This window comes from Eucyclogobius newberryi, unplaced genomic scaffold (genome assembly GCF_026437365.1).
Source record: "Eucyclogobius newberryi isolate DKJ021-1_F unplaced genomic scaffold, fEucNew1.0.hap1 SCAF_3, whole genome shotgun sequence".
In the NCBI taxonomy this organism is placed as follows: domain Eukaryota; kingdom Metazoa; phylum Chordata; class Actinopteri; order Gobiiformes; family Gobiidae; genus Eucyclogobius; species Eucyclogobius newberryi.
The window spans coordinates 31,911,770-31,932,130 of record NW_027315945.1 but is presented as its reverse complement, the minus strand read 5'-3'; the positions used below and the strand labels follow the sequence as shown (position 1 = coordinate 31,932,130).

The 20,361-nt window shown below is 42.4% G+C and overlaps 1 protein-coding gene across 1 annotated transcript; it reads left to right on the top strand.

The window, feature by feature from the left end:
* The first annotated feature begins 2,079 nt into the window (after positions 1 to 2,079).
* cacng7b (calcium channel, voltage-dependent, gamma subunit 7b) lies at positions 2,080 to 20,072 on the top strand. The gene is made up of 6 exons (XM_072460335.1): positions 2,080 to 2,389; positions 6,414 to 6,609; positions 7,796 to 7,882; positions 8,695 to 8,835; positions 17,388 to 17,533; positions 18,120 to 20,072. The coding sequence occupies exons 2-6, from the start codon at positions 6,414 to 6,416 to the stop codon at positions 18,582 to 18,584; spliced, it is 1,035 nt and encodes a 344-aa protein (XP_072316436.1). The 5' UTR covers positions 2,080 to 2,389; the 3' UTR covers positions 18,585 to 20,072.
* The last annotated feature ends 289 nt before the right edge of the window (positions 20,073 to 20,361 follow it).

The window sequence follows — 20,361 nt, the reverse complement described above, 5'->3', positions numbered from 1 at the left end:
TAAGACTAAATGATGAAAAATACAGATTAACACCAACATTAACAACATTCAAGTCTGCAAATTAGCCGTTAGTTATAGGACTCTAAAGTGGTTCCCAATATTCTGTACGGACCACAAGTTGAGTAATATTATTTTGGGAAACAGTTTAAAATAAGGTTCCTTGGTGAACTCGTTATAAAGCGTTAATACGCACTAGTTATTTCCTTATGCACTTAATTATAAGTCATTTACTAGCATTTGTAGATGGCCTATAATACCTTTTAAAAAATCAGAAAACATGTGATAAGTGCTTGTAAATGCCTCATAAATAACATATTAACACCTCATAAATAGTGTTCTTATCTCATTTTATAGCGTTATCTTATTTTGTAGTAACCTCTCTCTGATACCTCCTCTCATAACCTTTAGCGTAACCTTGACGCTATCTGGCAGTGTGTAACTAAACCTGCATTCCTCCCGCGCGGCACTGACGTCCGTCCATCAAGTCTGCGAGACGTGACACGATCCCTATCCTCCGCATCGGTCCCGCGGGTCCATAACCTCCTTACACGTCGCTAATATCTCTATTTGTGTGCAGTGCCTCGGGTCAAAGTGTGCTCTATTGATATAGTTACTGAAAATATAGGATTCCTCCACCAGCGGAGGCCTAAAAATAGAGGCTGGGACACGGACCACAGGGGACAGAGAGACGAGGGGGAGAAGAGATGGAAGAGATGGAAGAGATGGAGGAGAGGAAAGATGGAAATAGTCCTTCTACCTGTACGGTTACATCATCCATCAGTGACAGGCACCGTTCGCTTTAACACCAGATGATAACGTGACATTACAGACACCGCAACGGACTTAAAGTAATGTCTTTTCATAAATCTGTTTCCTTTTGGCGTGAAGTTTATATCCTTTTGCAAGTTTATCACCTAATATGTTTAGATCACGCTAAGACTGAAGCTCATTTATTGTTTTGTCTGTTTTAATGTTGGTTGATTATTCTTCAGAACTAATGATGTTAAAATACAGTTTCATTAGTATACAGGGCTTCAATTCACGTTTATTTTATTATAATGTTTATGATTATTAGTTGACTATACAAACTATTATTTCCATTGTACATTGAAACTTTTTAAATAAAAAGTATTTACGAATAAAGTGTAATATTAATATAAATCTGAAAGAGTTAATTATTGTCATTTTTGTTTTTTGTTGACATTTTAATTTGATATTACCACTGTCTTTGTGTGTGTTTTATCGCCCAAATGACAAGTACGATTAAGGGTTGTGTATAAACTGTTTTCGATATAATGTGATTTTGCTGATACATTATCGATATTGTGGGATGCTGTATCGATATATCACCAGGAGTGTTTTCGTTGGTATATTTTACACGTTTATTTTGATAATTAAAATGAGTGAAATACTGTTTTAAGTCATATATTGCGAAATACCATGTGCAATATATGAATTATCGCATGTTTCGCAAAATCGGGATATTGAACCGTGTATCCTGTTGAATTGTGATGGACACTGCAGATTTTCAGCTCGAATTTCTACGACTAACATTATTATTTATTTAAATTTTTTGTCACAATGTATAGACGTGTCACGATTATCCTGCTGCATCTCTTGTCGCATTTGCAAATTACAAAAATGCGTTGACAAAAGCACGACTACAACTACGTGTAAAAGGGATATATTGTGATTGACTTTAAAACAGCACCGCAAACACTTTCTACACGTTGCCAACACCACGAGTCAACAACTTTAAATGTCTTACGTGTGGAAACGTGTAGCATTTTGTCCACGTCCACGCGCAGCTCCGCACGCACGCGCTGCAATTGAACAAACAGCTTGTAAAATGATACGAGATGTGATGCGTGGTGGTCGTGCTCCCGTTTACACACCCCACCCTCTCCCTCCCTCCCTCTCTCTCCTCCCTCTCTCCCTCTCCCTCCCTCCCTCTCTCCCTCCCTCTCCCTCCCTCTCCCTCCCTCTCTCTCTCTCTCTCTCTCCCTCCCTCTCCCTCTCTCCCTCCCTCTCCCTCCCTCTCCCTCTCTCCCTCTCTCCCTCTCTCCCTCTCTCCCTCGCTCCCTCGCTCCATCCCTCTCTCTCCTCCTCTCTCACGTCTCTTTTGAAGCCAGAGTAGCAGAAGTGATCCAGCGCCGCGCACCGCATTGCCAGGGACGCACTGGCAAGAGCTCTAGACCGCGACGATGACCGCCACTTTACTCAAAACATTTTCACGAGAGCGATAAAGAAAGAAAGAAAGAAAGAAAGAAAAGGACAGGAGACGATTTAAAAATAACAATAACGGTAATAGGTGAACGGAGACGCGCTTTGGCACACTGACGTTTGCCCGCTTTTGGCGCCGACGCGAGCGCACGACTCCAGGGGCAGGGTAAGTACTTTTGCTTTGCTCTGAGTTGCACTGTTGGCGCATGATTTATGTATTTATTTTAGCTCTGCGCGAAACATTGCCGCACGAATTAGCTGCGAATGAAGCGAGCTGCAGTCGTGAAATTGCGTTGTGTGTGTGTGTGTGTGTGTGTTTGCGTAATAAAGTGCAGTACGTTTATTTATTTGGCGTCGGATCAAGACCAGCACCACGCACGAGCGCACGCAGCGTTTCTCCCCGACGGCTCTGCGGACCGCCTCGCGCCCCGTGTTTATGCTCCAAAGTCCGCACGTGTGCACATCGGCCCGGGGTCTCTGCCGCGGTCTCGTGCGCGACGTCGAGCAACCGAGTCAAACTTTCTCAACGGCGTACGTAGACGGTTGTTGCCGTTGTGTTCTTCTCCCCTGCGTGATGCGCGGTGTGTTCTCGCGCTTCTGGTTATCTCAGCTATATCAGGTGTGGGCGCGTCCGTGTGTAGTGTCCTGCGCGGTCACGCTGGGGCAACCCTCACATTTTTTGGGGGGGTGGGCGGGGGGGCGAAGGACCTTCCCAGGGTCAGCCCGTGTTCCCTGTGCCTCGCTCTACAACGCGAGGCTTCGAGGTGTCAGTCTGGAGATGGTGACAGATTGGGCCAAATTAAACCCTTTGTCCCCCCGTGGCTGCTGCTATCTAACCAATTCAACCGGCTCATTACTTTCCGGGTACGGGAGCCTGAAGGGGCCTGTCTCTGTGTTAAATGGGATCGTTATCACAAATCACAAGAGGCGGGTCCCCTGTTCGTGCAAAAAAAAGTCCTGGATGTGGGATGAATGTTTGTGCAAAAGTGTCACAAAAGTGTTTACACGCTGGAGTTGGACGCGTGTTTGCGGCCAGGCCGAGAGGAGCTGTCCACGGTGCTGAACGCGTCTGAAACCAGTTTACTGCAGTGAAGCAATACACCCATTGATCGCTGCTCACTCCAAAGCACATGGGCACGTCACGCTGCTGCCAAACCACGAGTCTGGCCTCGCACCAGGATCCCTCTCATTTACAGGCAGGAAAATCTAATGGCAGCGCTGTTATGTAGTTACGAAAAGTGTAAATTGAAACAAATAACTTGTTTTTTTTTGTTGTTAACAGAGCTTTTGAATCTTGTGCGTTTAGCCTAGTTTATGACAATCTGTATTTATTCTAGACTCTATTTAACATGTATTTATCCAGGTTGGTCAAACGATGGGCAAGCGGCAGCAGCACAAAGAGCAGAGCAACACATACAAGATAGAGATACAGTGCATTCACATTCGGTCCTTGTAAAGACTTGGTTTGGTCCTAGCTCTAGGGCTGGCTTAGTTGTGGTCTTGTCCAGATTTACATCCAGGTTTAGTCCCAGTTCGTTGTCGTGGGCTGATATGTATCACAGACTAAAAACATTCAATTCATGGAGACAAAGATCAGATCCCAGCGACGTAAATCCTTATGATTTAAAGTTATGAAATGGGTTAAAATAGGTTCAGATTAGGCGAGTGATGGTGACGGTTAAGCTCAGTCTTCAGGAAATTAATTTAAGTTATTGTAATGTTGCCGAGAAGCATGTGCTCAAATGAAATGTGCTGGTGCAAGTGAACGCACTTTAGACATAATTTAAAGGCAACGCATACATTATTTACTTATTGTTTTAATAAGAGATCAACAATCAGACTCAGAGTCATTTCAAGTTTAGTTTACGTGACGATCATTCTATCAACATAGGCAAGTTCCATGTTTTTACTGTTTTGTTCCTCATTATTCAGTTATAGTTTTTATTTGATCAAAAGTGATCAGCTGCATTGGTCCATCATTGGTTTATAGAGTAAAAAGTGTATGGTAATCGTCAAGTAAAAATATATGTTTTTTATTTGTTTAGCTGCACTTATCCTGAAAAACAAAGGCAAGGCAAGTTTATTTATAGAGCACAATTCAAAAATAAAGTAATTCAAAGTGCTTTAAAGAGCAGGAGGAATCATGATTTAGTTTTGCGCTAATAAAACAGATGATCTACACCAGGATAAGCTGACGTTTCCATCTGCAGTCCACGACAAGAGAGCGAGGCGTCAAATTAATCTTTATAACAAATGCAGTTTATTAAGTCTCTGACACTTTTATAATACGACTGATAGTACTGTGAATGAAAAACCACACGAGGAGGGAATCTATTTCAGCCCGATAAAAATATGATTTAAACGCTTCTCGAGCAAATCCCCTCAACTGCACTGTTATTCATGACATGTACGGAAGATAGCGTCAAAAAGACAACGCATTCTCAAAACGACGATGTCTGTTTTCGCAAATTAACTGGGTGATACTGCTTGGGCGTAATTAACGATGATGGTGGCGAAACACTGGTGTGCCACAAGTCAACACGACGAGATAATAATAGTAAACCACGGGTGAGTTTGGACACAGGCCCGGGAGGAGGAGGAGGAGGAGGAGGGGCGTCATGTTCCACACAGACAAATGAATGAGCGTCTTCGTGCACTTTAATCACACGATACTTCGCAGAACGGGCAACATCTGCGGCAGCTCCACAGGACGAGTGTTACGCAACAACGTGAGCTGCAGGTGGCAGCGGAACGAGAAAAGGGCGAGGGTCATTTGTGCTCTTCGCCGCGTCGCCGTGACAGAACAGCAGACGACCACCGCACGACTAAAGCGAACGATTCACCTTTCAGGTCGCTATCGGATTCCTTTATAGATAACAAATAGCTAGAGCTGTCGGCCTTTCTAGTCGTTTAGTCGATTAATCAGTCGATGGTGTTTTTATCGACCAAATGTCTATTATTTAGTTTAGATTATACGTATTTCTATGAGACAACAAAAAAGGAGAAGGCACGGACAAAGCTGACTTATGATTTCGGATCGGGTCATGAGTTTGATCTTCCTTTTTTACGTATAATTGCACCGTTTATTAGTATTTTGCAGTGTAAATAGTTGTTTTTGGATGAACTGCAGTGTTTTAGTCTTGCGCGTGCAGTTTGGGTCTGATATATGGTCAGATCATAGAGTTAGTTAATTAAATGTTTCAAAAGCTTTAACCGGTTTCACACCGCTGTCCCCTTGAGTGGAATATAGTTGATCAGGACATGTCTTTAGTCGAATATCAGTCCCATAACTAATGAATGTATGAACTGTTTTGCTAAGAACTACTCTCCATGTCCAGATCTGAAGCTCGGCTTGGTCAGGACAAGTGAAGGATAAAGTAAATGACGTGTGATGCTGGTTGAACTGGACATTCACGTGACACGGTCTGATATAACAGAAGAAACAACAACTAAAAAGAGATGAATATTCGTTTTGTCATAGAAATGCAATTGTGTAGAGGGCTTTGTAATATGTAGTGTTTAATAAAGCGAAGGTAAAGGACAAAAAGTCTATTTTGCAGATAATGCCAAAATTCAATAATATAGAATTTAGTTTTTTTGAGATATCTTTATACTTTTAATGTATCTATCTGGCACTGGAAGACTAGCCTCTATCCCCATCTTAGAACGAGTGAGTTTGTCCTTCAGTCAGTGGTGCAGAGCAACATCTTTAACATGGTGTCCTTGGGCAAGACACATCTCCTCTTTAGGTTCTGTGCATGTGCAAATAAGCAATAATCGCTGAAGAACGCCTTAAAGCAATACAAATTATGAAAATAACACAAATACATAAAATAGCAACAAAATAAATACAATGAATAGTTATTTGGATCTATTTTATTATTCTTTGTACTGTGTTTTACTCATTTAATTTTTTCTTATTTTTTCACATGCTTCTTCACACGTTTTATTGCTCTGATTGATTTTATTAGTTCCATTTGTTTATCATGCATTTACGCTGAGTTTTAGAAGTAAATGTGTCTTTCATATCGCTATCACAGCACTTTGAACTCCATATTGTTAAAGAACCGCACACGTCACGCGGTGCTGAAACCCACAGACTAAACGTGGCTCTTAAGACGAGACTTCCTCATGAGTTCGATCACTTCCTGCTCATCTCCCGTCCGCGTCTGTCCCCGGTCTGTCCGCAGATGAGTTCGTGCAGCAGTCGCGCCCTCACCATTCTGTCCACGGTGTTCGGGGCGTGCGGGCTACTGCTGGTGGGCGTGGCCGTGTCCACCGACTACTGGCTCATCATGGTGGAGGGCGTCATCCTGCAGCAGAACCACAGCATGGAGGTCAAGATGGCGCTGCACTCGGGCCTGTGGAGGGTCTGCTTCGTGGCCGGTACGAGTGCAAATCACTGTTCCACTGGTCCAGGCCCCCGGGGCAGAGGCAGATGTTGAGCTGAGATGCACTGCGAGCGGAGAGGTCAGGGGGCCACGGAAGAGCAGAACCTGGTGCCGAGTTGTTGTAGGGCAGAAGTGTGTGGGCTGAGGCGACGGCAACGGCTTTTTGTCCATTTCGATTTACATTTACGGACTATTTTTAGCCTAAAAAATTGTTAAAAACAATATAAAATGAACACAGTGCAACAAAATAAGACTGCAAATGAAGTGTATCTCCATTTTGAAAAATTGTCTTTAAAATAATGTTCAATGGATTTTTTTTATTGTTTGTTTTTGGTAAATTAAATTTGGACTGCAGTAATATACATCTGTCTTTTGAAAACATTGCTGTACAAAGAGAACACTTCAAGCCACAGATTGCTTTTAAAATGGCTTTTTTATTTGTTTTTGCCAATAAAAGAAAGTAGATAAATGCACAATTCGCATTAAAAGCCAATGTTAACAAATGTGTTAAAGTGCAGGATTCAAATGACATCATAACGTAGCACTTTTGCCACATAAAATTAACAATTCAAAACCAAATATGATGTCGTTTTAAAGGGTCAAATGTCCTCAAACTGTCATCCAAACTCAAACACATGAATATATACAAGCTTGTAGTGTTCTTTGACATGGAGTCAGGCAAAGGTCAAACTATATTTATACTGATTTTGGTGCACGAAGTGGATGAATAAATATTGCAGGATGATGGATCTTGTAACTATAAAAAAACGGTCAGGTTCAACATGAATTCAAAAATGGATTAATTAACTCCAGTGCCCTGTAAAAGCTGAGTGCGAGCTGTGAAATGATCATGTGCTTTACTCTTATTTTAACTTCAGACAATTGGCCACTGTCCCATGAATTAAAAAAATATATATAGGACAATTTCTAAAAGCAATTAACAATTTAAAACTAAATATTTTATCTTCTGAATGGGAAAAAGTCCTCAAAATGTTGCATACAGCAGGAAACTTCAGGAATATTCAACATTTTATTTATTTACTTTTCTTTTTTAAATCCAAAAACTGCAAAAGTCTTCCATGCAAATTTAGGGTCTTATTTTGTATATTTCTGATTTTACACAAAAACATGCAGCAGCAGAAATATCATTTTGCAGTAGTAACAGTTTTGTTTCCAAACAGGCGCAGAAAACGGACGTTGTGTAGCGTCTGAATACTTCACTGAACCGGACATCGAAATCACCACGGAAAATACTGCAAATATTCTGAGTGAGTATATTCTAGTATAGTATATTCTAGAGTCTGTCACATGCTTGTTGTTGTTATTGTTTTGCCTGGGATTTTCCACTGTATAAGGTCAGATCTGCGGAGAGGCGACCCACCTCACAATAAGAATCTGTTTAGGGAATTTGTAATACTTTTAACAATAACATAGATGTATTTAATTAATGACAAAACATTTCAGTCAAAGCAATAACATTCCTATGGAGACAAGCAGACCAGAAAAGTTACACAGTGTCACTTTAATTAAAAATAAAAAAAAGATGATTGTCTCGTTAAAGCCAATGATAGTCCTGAGAGCTCCTCCACAATAAAAAATGCAAACAAACGAGTAAGTTTATATTTCTTATATTTTTATTTGGCTAATAGTGAGTGAACAGTATAAATCATGGGAGAACATACAGTAGTAGTGTAGTAGTAGTAGTAGTAGTAGTAGTAGTAGTAGTAGTAGTAGTAGTAGTAGTAGTAGTAGTAGTAGTAGTAGTAGTAGTAGTAGTAGTAGTAGTAGTAGTAGTAGTAGTAGTAGTAGTACAATTCTGACTTTTTTTCATGACATAAGTGTGACAAAAAGAATACTTTATAAAAAAAAACTATTCACTTTTTTGTTTTCTCCAAAGATTCCCAAGATGCCTGGCTAAAACATCTTCCTTGATTGTTAGTTGTGAAATATTGATGTTCTTTAGTGTATTATCACGGTTTCTCTTGAGTGTGTCCGTCACATTCAGTCTGAACTGGGCCAGACTCGACCGCTTTACTCTGGATTCTTCAGCTGACGTCTTCTTTCTTTCTTGGATCCACAGAAATGGTGCGCACGGCGACGCCCTTCCCCATGGTGTCCCTGCTGTTTGTCTTCACCGCCTTCGTCATCAGTAACATCGGACACATCCGGCCTCAGCGCACCATCTTGGCCTTCGTGTCCGGAATCTTCTTCATTCTCTCTGGTCAGTTCACGCTCACTCTAAGTCACACGTGTTTGGTCCTGGTTCTGGTTAAGTCCTGATGTAGACTTGGTTTGGTCCTGGTTAAGTCCTGATGTAGACTTGGTTTGGTTCTGGTTAAGTCCTGATGTAGACTTGGTTTGGTCCTAGTTAAGTCCTGATGTAGACTTGGTTTGGTCCTAGTTAAGTCCTGATGTAGACTTGGTTTGGTCCTAGTTAAGTCCTGATGTAGACTTGGTTTGGTCCTGGTTAAGTCCTGATGTAGACTTGGTTTGGTCCTAGTTAAGTCCTGATGTAGACTTGGTTTGGTTCTGGTTAAGTCCTGATGTAGACTTGGTTTGGTCCTGGTTAAGTCCTGATGTAGACTTGGTTTGGTCCTGGTTAAGTCCTGATGTAGACTTGGTTTGGTCCTGGTTAAGTCCTGATGTAGACTTGGTTTGGTCCTAGTTAAGTCCTGATGTAGACTTGGTTTGGTCCTGGTTAAGTCCTGATGTAGACTTGGTTTGGTCCTGGTTAAGTCCTGATGTAGACTTGGTTTGGTCCTAGTTAAGTCCTGATGTAGACTTGGTTTGGTCCTGGTTAAGTCCTGATGTAGACTTGGTTTGGTCCTAGTTAAGTCCTGATGTAGACTTGGTTTGGTCCTGGTTAAGTCCTGATGTAGACTTGGTTTGGTTCTGGTTAAGTCCTGATGTAGACTTGGTTTGGTCCTAGTTAAGTCCTGATGTAGACTTGGTTTGGTCCTAGTTAAGTCCTGATGTAGACTTGGTTTGGTTCTGGTTAAGTCCTGATGTAGACTTGGTTTGGTCCTGGTTAAGTCCTGATGTAGACTTGGTTTGGTCCTGGTTAAGTCCTGATGTAGACTTGGTTTGGTCCTGGTTAAGTCCTGATGTAGACTTGGTTTGGTCCTAGTTAAGTCCTGATGTAGACTTGGTTTGGTCCTGGTTAAGTCCTGATGTAGACTTGGTTTGGTCCTAGTTAAGTCCTGATGTAGACTTGGTTTGGTCCTGGTTAAGTCCTGATGTAGACTTGGTTTGGTCCTAGTTAAGTCCTGATGTAGACTTGGTTTGGTCCTGGTAAAGTCCTGATGTAGACTTGGTTTGGTCCTGGTTAAGTCCTGATGTAGACTTGGTTTGGTTCTGGTTAAGTCCTGATGTAGACTTGGTTTGGTCCTGGTAAAGTCCTGATGTAGACTTGGTTTGGTTCTGGTTAAGTCCTGATGTAGACTTGGTTTGGTCCTGGTAAAGTCCTGATGTAGACTTGGTTTGGTCCTGGTTAAGTCCTGATGTAGACTTGATTTGGTCCTGGTAAAGTCCTGATGTAGACTTGGTTTGGTCCTGGTTAAGTCCTGATGTAGACTTGGTTTGGTCCTGGTTAAGTCCTGATGTAGACTTGGTTTGGTCCTAGTTAAGTCCTGATGTAGACTTGGTTTGGTCCTGGTAAAGTCCTGATGTAGACTTGGTTTGGTCCTGGTAAAGTCCTGATGTAGACTTGGTTTGGTCCTGGTTAAGTCCTGATGTAGACTTGGTTTGGTCCTAGTTAAGTCCTGATGTAGACTTGGTTTGGTCCTGGTAAAGTCCTGATGTAGACTTGGTTTGGTCCTGGTTAAGTCCTGATGTAGACTTGGTTTGGTCCTGGTTAAGTCCTGATGTAGACTTGATTTGGTCCTGGTAAAGTCCTGATGTAGACTTGGTTTGGTCCTGGTTAAGTCCTGATGTAGACTTGGTTTGGTCCTGGTTAAGTCCTGATGTAGACTTGGTTTGGTCCTAGTTAAGTCCTGATGTAGACTTGATTTGGTCCTGGTAAAGTCCTGATGTAGACTTGGTTTGGTCCTGGTTAAGTCCTGATGTAGACTTGGTTTGGTCCTGGTTAAGTCCTGATGTAGACTTGGTTTGGTCCTGGTAAAGTCCTGATGTAGACTTGATTTGGTCCTGGTAAAGTCCTGATGTAGACTTGGTTTGGTCCTGGTTAAGTCCTGATGTAGACTTGGTTTGGTCCTGGTAAAGTCCTGATGTAGACTTGGTTTGGTCCTGGTTAAGTCCTGATGTAGACTTGGTTTGGTTCTGGTTAAGTCCTGATGTAGACTTGGTTTGGTTCTGGTTAAGTCCTGATGTAGACTTGGTTTGGTCCTGGTTAAGTCCTGATGTAGACTTGGTTTGGTCCTGGTTAAGTCCTGATGTAGACTTGGTTTGGTCCTAGTTAAGTCCTGATGTAGACTTGATTTGGTCCTGGTAAAGTCCTGATGTAGACTTGATTTGGTCCTGGTAAAGTCCTGATGTAGACTTGGTTTGGTCCTAGTTAAGTCCTGATGTAGACTTGGTTTGGTCCTGGTTAAGTCCTGATGTAGACTTGGTTTGGTCCTGGTTAAGTCCTGATGTAGACTTGGTTTGGTCCTAGTTAAGTCCTGATGTAGACTTGGTTTGGTCCTGGTAAAGTCCTGATGTAGACTTGGTTTGGTCCTGGTAAAGTCCTGATGTAGACTTGGTTTGGTCCTGGTAAAGTCCTGATGTAGACTTGATTTGGTCCTGGTAAAGTCCTGATGTAGACTTGGTTTGGTCCTGGTAAAGTCCTGATGTAGACTTGATTTGGTCCTGGTAAAGTCCTGATGTAGACTTGGTTTGGTCCTGGTTAAGTCCTGATGTAGACTTGGTTTGGTCCTGGTTAAGTCCTGATGTAGACTTGGTTTGGTCCTAGTTAAGTCCTGATGTAGACTTGGTTTGGTCCTGGTTAAGTCCAGATGTAGACTTGGTTTGGTCCTGGTAAAGTCCTGATGTAGACTTGGTTTGGTCCTGGTCCTGGTCCTGGCCCTAGTCCTGGTCATGATCTGGTAAGGGTTTAGCTCCTGGTTTGGTTGGTATCTGTGAAAATGTGAACGCACCCTCAAGGTTGAAAAGATTTGTATTCAAAAATATAAATAATGATTGCTAAAATACAAAAAATACAGAAAGGCAATATTTTTTTTCCTTTTCTTTTTGTAAATAATGCAGCTGTGTTGGTGATGAAATAGGTATTTGACGGTGTATAGGCAAAATAATGATAATGATTATGAAAATATGACTTTGGTTTCTTCATAGTCGACTAGTCACAATGAGTTGAATAATTGTTGCAGCCAAAACAAGTTGTCATCAGTTGTAAAGTGACCTCATATATATATTTATATACACGTATATATATTAGTCTGTGTAATAATAGCCTCAGCATTAACAATCCATAATATTTGATTTAATCATTTAAATAATGGGCCTGGATTGTTTTTGCCCATAACCTGAATTGGACAAACTTTGTGTTTTGAACTTGCACATGAATCTTAAAGTTGAGATACATTTTAACCTTGTAACAAATGACACTTTTTGAGTTAACATGTATTCTAATTGCTTTATCCATAATCCATCAAGGTTTAATCATAATGGAGCACTTGCAGAAAATTAAACCCACACCTCAATAATAAATCACTGGCCAACGTGGCCTTGAATGAAGGTTTAAACTCTAGGTGCAGTTCGTATGCGCGGCCAGCAGGCGGCTCCCTCTGCCTCAGTCCCAGCGCAGCGCGGATCGTGAGGAGCCAAATTGACATTGTGCTTTTATTAAAGGCGCGATCCCGTGACTCGTTTAAGAAAGTGTTTGCTCTGCGACATTCACGCGGCGGCGCTTCGGACGCGCCTTGACGCACTGCTGCGCACTGACACGCGCTCAGTCCTCCTCCCGCTTATGTAACAGCATTATGTAATGTTTAGGACACTGTCGCAGCCTTTCATTTGATGAGCTGTTGTGTGATCATAACACAAGCCGCTATTGTCTCCAGCATGTCTGTTTGTCTGGAGTCATATGCGGAAATGATGTTACTAATTAACACTGAATTGATATTAATCAGTCAAAATGCAAATATTCAACTGTTAGTGAAAGTCAGGGACTGTTAGTGAAAGTCAGGGACTGTTAGTGATAGTCAGGGACTGTTAGTGAAAGTCAGGGACTGTTAGTGAAAGTCAGGGACTGTTAGTGAAAGTCAGGGACTGTTAGTGAAAGTCAGGGACTGTTAGTGATAGTCAGGGACTGTTAGTGAAAGTCAGGGACTGTTAGTGAAAGTCAGGGACTGTTAGTGAAAGTCAGGGACTGTTAGTGAAAGTCAGGGACTGTTAGTGAAAGTCAGGGACTGTTAGTGAAAGTCAGGGACTGTTAGTGAAAGTCAGGGACTGTTAGTGAAAGTCAGGGACTGTTAGTGAAAGTCAGGGACTGTTAGTGATAGTCAGGGACTGTTAGTGAAAGTCAGGGACTGTTAGTGAAAGTCAGGGACTGTTAGTGAAAGTCAGGGACTGTTAGTGAAAGTCAGGGACTGTTAGTGATAGTCAGGGACTGTTAGTGAAAGTCAGGGACTGTTAGTGATAGTCAGGGACTGTTAGTGAAAGTCAGGGACTGTTAGTGATAGTCAGGGACTGTTAGTGAAAGTCAGGGACTGTTAATGATAGTCAGGGACTGTTAGATATAGTCAGGGACTGTTAGTGATAGTCAGGGATGGGAAGAAGACTTTGAAATGTATAGTTACAGCATACTGAATACCTGCATAAAAAATTTAACTGGTACTGTGCTCTGAATACTTAAAATGTTACTTGCACTCTATTATAAATGGTGTAAAAACATGTATTTATCACTGATTAGAGAATGATATAACACACATTCAGTGCAAGAGCGGTGTTTTCATTTTTTTCATTCATTAATTTTTTACTGCTTGTTCCTTTTCGGGGTCACAGGGGACAGGAGCCTATGACTTTGGACTATTGAGGTGTTGGTTTTCAGGAACCCGCTCGTCACAGGGTGAACACAGAGACAGAGACACACTGACAATCATTCACTCTCACATTCATTCACTATAGGGCCAATTTAGTGTTGACAATTTTGCCTGTCACATTCACGCCTTTGAACGGTGGGAGGAACCCAGAGAACCCGGGGAGAACCCACAGTAACCCGGGGAGAACCCACAGTAACCCGGGGAGAACACACGGGGTGAACCCACAGTAACCCGGGGAGAACCCACAGTAACCCGGGGAGAACCCACGGTAACACGGGGAGAACCCACGGTAACACGGGGAGAACCCACGGTAACACGGGGAGAACCCACGGTAACACGGGGAGAACCCACAGTAACCCGGGGAGAACCCACGGTAACCCAGAACCCACGGTAACACGGGGAGAACCCACGGTAACCCACGGTAACCCGGGGAGAACCCACGGTAACACGGGGAGAACCCAAAGTAACACAGGGAGAACCCACGGTAACACGGGGAGAACCCACAGTAACCCGGGAGAACCCACGGTAACCCGGGGAGAACCCACAGTAACACGGGGAGAACCCACGGTAACACGGGGAGAACCCACAGTAACCCGGGGAGAACCCACGGTAACCCAAAACCCACGGTAACACGGGGAGAACCCACGGTAACCCAGAACCCACGGTAACACGGGGAGAACCCACGGTAACACGGGGAGAACCCACGGTAACCCAGAACCCACGGTAACACGGGGAGAACCCACGGTAACCCAGAACCCACGGTAACACGGGGAGAACCCACGGTAACCCAGAACCCACGGTAACACGGGGAGAACCCACGGTAACACAGAACCCACGGTAACACGGGGAGAACCCACGGTAACACAGAACCCACGGTAACACGGGGAGAACCCACGGTAACACAGAACCCACGGTAACACGGGGAGAACCCACGGTAACACAGAACCCACGGTAACACGGGGAGAACCCACGGTAACACAGAACCCACGGTAACACGGGGAGAACCCACGGTAACACAGAACCCACGGTAACACGGGGAGAACCCACGGTAACACAGAACATGCAGAATCCAGCCAGAGAGATCATAGGATGTTGGTCTGGCCCGGGAATCGAACCCATAATCTCCTCTCTTGGAGGCGAGAGCACTAACCGCTCTGTAATTGTGTTCTGAATAACCTTCCTCATAAATGTGGAATAAAGTTACCCAAAGTTCTGAATATGTCATGTTTTTTTAAACATATAGGTCTATTTACTTTCTATCACTGAATATAATTGGCTTTATTGTTTTGAAAGATGCATTGGTAAATATGGGAAATACAGATAAATTGAACACATTTATTTGTCAAAATGCAAACAATAGTGCAACAGCTACAGTGGGTTTTTAGCTCCTGCACAGCCATTTAGACCTCTGCCCCTCACGATTACTCCAGACTGTCCCCTCTTTTCAGTAGCGTCAATAAAAAGTGACATTTACATTTACTCAAGACTTGTTGGATGTTGTCAGGGTTGTAAAATGTCAGGACCTGTTGTTTTATCAATCCTTCCATGTGCATTATTGATCAAAACTGAAAGTCATAAGTTGTTTTTGCAGGGTTTTTTTTTATTGGTGGTTATCAGAAGTAGTAATAGTATTAGTAACAGTAGTAATAGTTGAACTCATGGTAACATTGAAAAGTGTCTCATCCTCATGTATAGAATAGTATTTCATTATTTACAACTTGGTAACATCATTCTGAAGAGGATTTTATAATTCTCACTTAAATGTAATTTTGGTTGCTTTCCATCAATAATATTTTGCCTCTTTATTTTTCATGCAAACAATATTCCAAATACTTGCAGTGATGATCAGTCGTGAATCAGAAGTTCACTCTGTACTTGTGTTACAGTGTTTTAATTTATTATTTATCTCAATTTAAAGTATATCATATTCTAGTCAAACAGTTTGATTCAAGTCCATTTTAATTATCATTTTATCTTTGTACATTTGTATTCTCCTGCCTTATAGTAACATTATTTTGATGCGCAGTAAAAAACGACTTAAAAACACTGACATGAAATGAACCGGGGCGAGTTATGGCTCTGGGTTTGGAGCCTTGACATGCACTGCCACAAAACAATCCATTATTTATCAGTTAGAGACTTCCATGTTTGCAATAGATCTTCTTTTCCCCCTTAAAGCACATTCTTTCCTCGTTTCTCGCGGTGACTTTCAGACAAACACGGCTCTGCTCTTACTCCGTCATGTACAGACGCCTCCCACGTTTGACAGAAGCATGAGTTGTGCATTTTCTTCTCCTGCCGCTGAAGGAGATCGCGGCCTTTTCGACCCGCTGTAGTCGAGCATGTAGCATTTAAATGTGCAGCGCTCTATAAATACCTCCACAGGCCGCGGCTACATCGGCTTTTGTTCAATATTGATTCTTTGATGTTGACCATATGTCGAAAAGTCGTGCATTAAACATGGTGAAGACTGGATAAAGAGCTGGGGCTTTAATCTTGTATGCTTCGCTCAAGGCTTTCTATCCATTGCCAATCATTCCCATCTTGTTTGGCGGTAAATAGTGCATTATTTATGTGTTCAGAGAAAACTTTGGTGGGTTTAAGTTGTAGCAGGGGTGAGTTTGTTTGAATTTTAAATGTGGTGCGCGCTTCTGCTGATGTAAAAAAGTCATTTGCAGCCATAAATTAAGCGCACAAACACAAGCTAAACCATAAGCTAAACATGACGAATTTAAATCATGTAAAAAAGTGAATAAATCAACATAAGTGTAATATTATGTTCACGTTTAAGCACATGTTCAGAGCCAAACTATGCAAACTTATTCCCGTGGCTCTTATATGTGTACTAATGTGATTTTACTGGTGGAGGGTCCGTTACCAGCTTGTCTCCATGGCGATGTTATTGCGTTTGCCTGAAATGTAGCACAGTCTGGCATTTGTTCGTCACAGTTTTGTTCAAGAATACCATGAAGAAGCATGAATGAACTCTTACTGTGAGCCGATTCGTCAGTAAGTTGTCACTTTATAGTTGTTAAAAATGTCATGTAATGCAATTAGTTACTGCCTCAGGAAATATGTTTTATCAAAGATAATTCAGGGGAGTTAAACAATAAATGAGCTGTTTGAACTGGCTCAAATGACATGAGTTAAAGTTACACTGCCGCCCCAAGCTTTAACTATTATTGAATTACAACTATTTTCACAATTTTACACAACTATATTCCTTAAAAGTGTAGAACAAGTAAGTTACAACCCAACACCAAATCTCCATGGAGACAAGCAGGGGATGAACTCGTCAACAAACGTTGGTTCTACTTAATGATGATATCAACCCATTGTTTTGATCTTGTTCGACCTGGTTTTGTCCTGTTTGTGCTTGGAAACATTTCTGATTTATCTGGGTCACTGTCACTGTCTAGTGGTTCTCAACCTGGGGGACACCTCGCATATTTCAGATCATAGGGAGATATATTTTAAAAGTCATAAAAAGGCGTGACACCCTTCAAATTCCTGTATCCAGGCCTAAAAACTAAAACTCCTGAAACTAAAATCAAACATTACAAATGACGCTCATTCATCATGTTGCAAGTTGCCTCTTTTTTGTATTGGGGGTTGTAAATGCAGCGGTTGTTATTACTGTCCCGACTGAAACTGGTCTAGGTGATGAGCAGGAACGTTAGTCAAATAAAACTAACTTTCCTGCTCATTGTTATTGATGTAAGTCTCTTTAAGTAGCATTACTTTAAATGATGGATTGTTGCCTTTGTCTCGGCAGGCCTCAGTTTGGTGGTGGGTTTGGTTCTCTACATCTCCAGTATCAATGATGAAGTTATGAATCGACCTCGGGAACCAGAGCAGTTTTTCAACTACCACTACGGCTGGTCCTTCGCCTTCGCCGCCTCCTCCTTCCTGCTCAAAGAGGTCAGAATACCACTGTCACAGTTACCAGTTTGAACAATGACTATGTTGTAATACAGAACTACTGTTGAAAACTGCAAACAGAACTTATTAAAAGTGAAAATAAAGAAACAAAAGATACAGATGTTCAAAAAGGGTTTAAACTGCACTTTTGTGGTTCATTTCATTCTTCTTTCGCTTTTTGTGAAATCTGTTGAAACTCAAGACACAGAAAAGATTGAAAACAATCATTTCTAAAGTGTAATGTACGTTGAAGTCTAAACTACAGGGACACCAAGTGTTTTCTACAAAGACATGTCTATATTGTTCTTTGCAGAGGACAATCTACTATTATCGAAATAAATGAAGCCATTTTAAATTCAGATTTTATTGCGATATAAACGACATTTGACTTTAAACATCTGTGTGAAATGCTTTTACTTTTTTAATTTAAAAGTACAAAACTGGTACATCAATACTTTTGCAGGTTGGTAACTAAAAGGAGTACATCATCCACCACAGCTCGTGTCTTTGAATATTGATGCCAGTTTCTTGTTCTTGTCACATCTGATCTCCAAAGTGCTTTTAACCTGATGTCTGTGCGTCTCAGGGGGCCGGCGTCCTGTCCGTCTACCTCTTCATGAAGCGCTACGCCGAGGAGGAGATGTACCGCCCGCACCCGGCTCTATACCGCCCCCGCATGTCCGAGAGCAGCGACTACAGCGGCCAGTACCTGCACCCGGAGTCCACCTGCCCCCCCCCGAAGCGCGGCAGGAGGACGTCGGAGGCTTCCAGCGACATCTCCATCCAGCTCAACCAAACCCCGCCGGCCGCAGCCAAAGCAAACCTGCAGCCGAGAGGGGGACAGGGGCTCGCCATGGGGAGCCCGCCCTCCGGATCCTCTTCGGCCGGGAGTTACAACATGCCCCCGCAGTCTGGAGGATACGCGCACACGCACACGCTACCCAGAGGCTCGCACGCCCAGGGCCAGGCTCTGCCCATGGCTGGGCCCCCGTCTCCGGTCCCGCCGCCGCACTATCATGCACACATCCACATGGGAGCGTCACCGTGCTAGAACTGCCCAAGACCGTGAAGGAATGTGGGATTCTGAATCAAATATGGAACTGATTTGGTTATAATAGAATGAACTTGAGGATGGTTCTTGAAAAGCCCCTTAAGAGTGACAGTGGAGGTGCAGAGAGAGAGAGAGAGAGAGAGAGAGAGAGAGAGAGGGGGGGGGGGGGGGGGAGGGAGGGAGAGGGAGGGAGGGTTGGGGTCTGCAGCAGAATACCAACATGCTGCAGTGCTGCGGGAAAAATGTGTGCACTTGGAAATGTACAAAGCAAAAAGATAAACCCTCAAATTTCACAGTTTTCTACGATTGCAGGAAATGTTAGACATTTTTGTGCTATGCTCTTCCTCATTTTTATATCATATTTTCACTAGCTATATTATTCTAATGAAGATCTCACAGCAGGATGTGAGAACAAGCGAGCGGTGGAACAGATACGCAGAATTGTCAGAGCAGAACTTTTCTGTATTTGTCAAAGGAGTAAAACTACAAAGACGTGAGCTCAGCAGTTGTGTTTGCTGCAGTAAATTATGAATGAAACTGTGGTAGTGTGACTGACTCATGATGCTTTGGACAGTGGCACACCCTTGGATGCTGTGAGTGACACTCTGACACTGACAGCAGTCTGACGCCCTCTGCTGGTCGTGGCCCTGCACTGACCCTGCACCAGCCCCAGGCCTGGATGCAGAACATTCACTGAACTGGAGGAACTCACTGATTATAAAGCACATAAGACTATAAACTGGGACATGATGTTGTATACTGAAGAAGAATGATTTAAACAAGTGAAAAAAGATCTTTTTGTATCGTAAACCTTGTTACAGGACATCTTATGAAATTTAGAATTTATCGGCTAATGAAATCCATGACATCAACAGAAGGTATTTATTATACTAGTATTCAATCATTTATTTACTTTTCATTTGCTAAATAATATAATAATGATTTAAACTTGATATTTTACTGTGAGATGTTCACAAAAGAAGTGAGCACTGCATATCATGAGCGTAACCGTGTCTATGTCGATATATAACTCTGATAAACACCATCGTGCCCCAGAGAACAGGGTTTAATTATCACTGTGATGCTGTAGTCATGGATCCAAGTGGAATATGGAATGTCATATTTTACATTGATGCAATGTTCAGTTTATGTAAGGTTCATATAACTTTTCAGTTGAACAATGCTGCTTTATATAAGAAATAACTAGTCAAAACACTTTTTTGGGCTATTTTAAGTAGTGCCCTGCTCAACGGCACCTCTACTTAAGCAGAACATCTGATTACGTTCAAATATAGTTGTAAAATACTATTAGATTGTCATAGCATGGCTTCTGCCATAATAGAGTTAGTCTGCACTGCAGTTCCACTGCACAGAGTTTGTTTCACACAGAGCTGTGGCTCTGCTTCAGAACAAAATGGTTTTGTTCATGGTTTTCTTTGTACGAATGCTGAAATAAAATTAAAGCTTTTAGAGCAAATTAAACAGAAATTCTCTAATGTGAACAGAATGTATGAAAAGCTTGACACTCTTAACACACATTTGTCTTTGAAGCGTAAAACACTCCTGACTTCTGTTATAAATGACTAGTATATCATGGTTTGGACTGGGCCTGTCTCTGCACTTCTGATGCTTCATTTCAGCCTCACTGCAGAGGCTCTGGTGTTTCCTCCTCAGCCACTGCAAACTGCCCCAGGCCTCCATTGATCCCTGCTGTCTGACAGACATGTGAGCGGACATGTGTCAGCTGCACGCTCTCTAACTGTTAAGAGCAATAGTA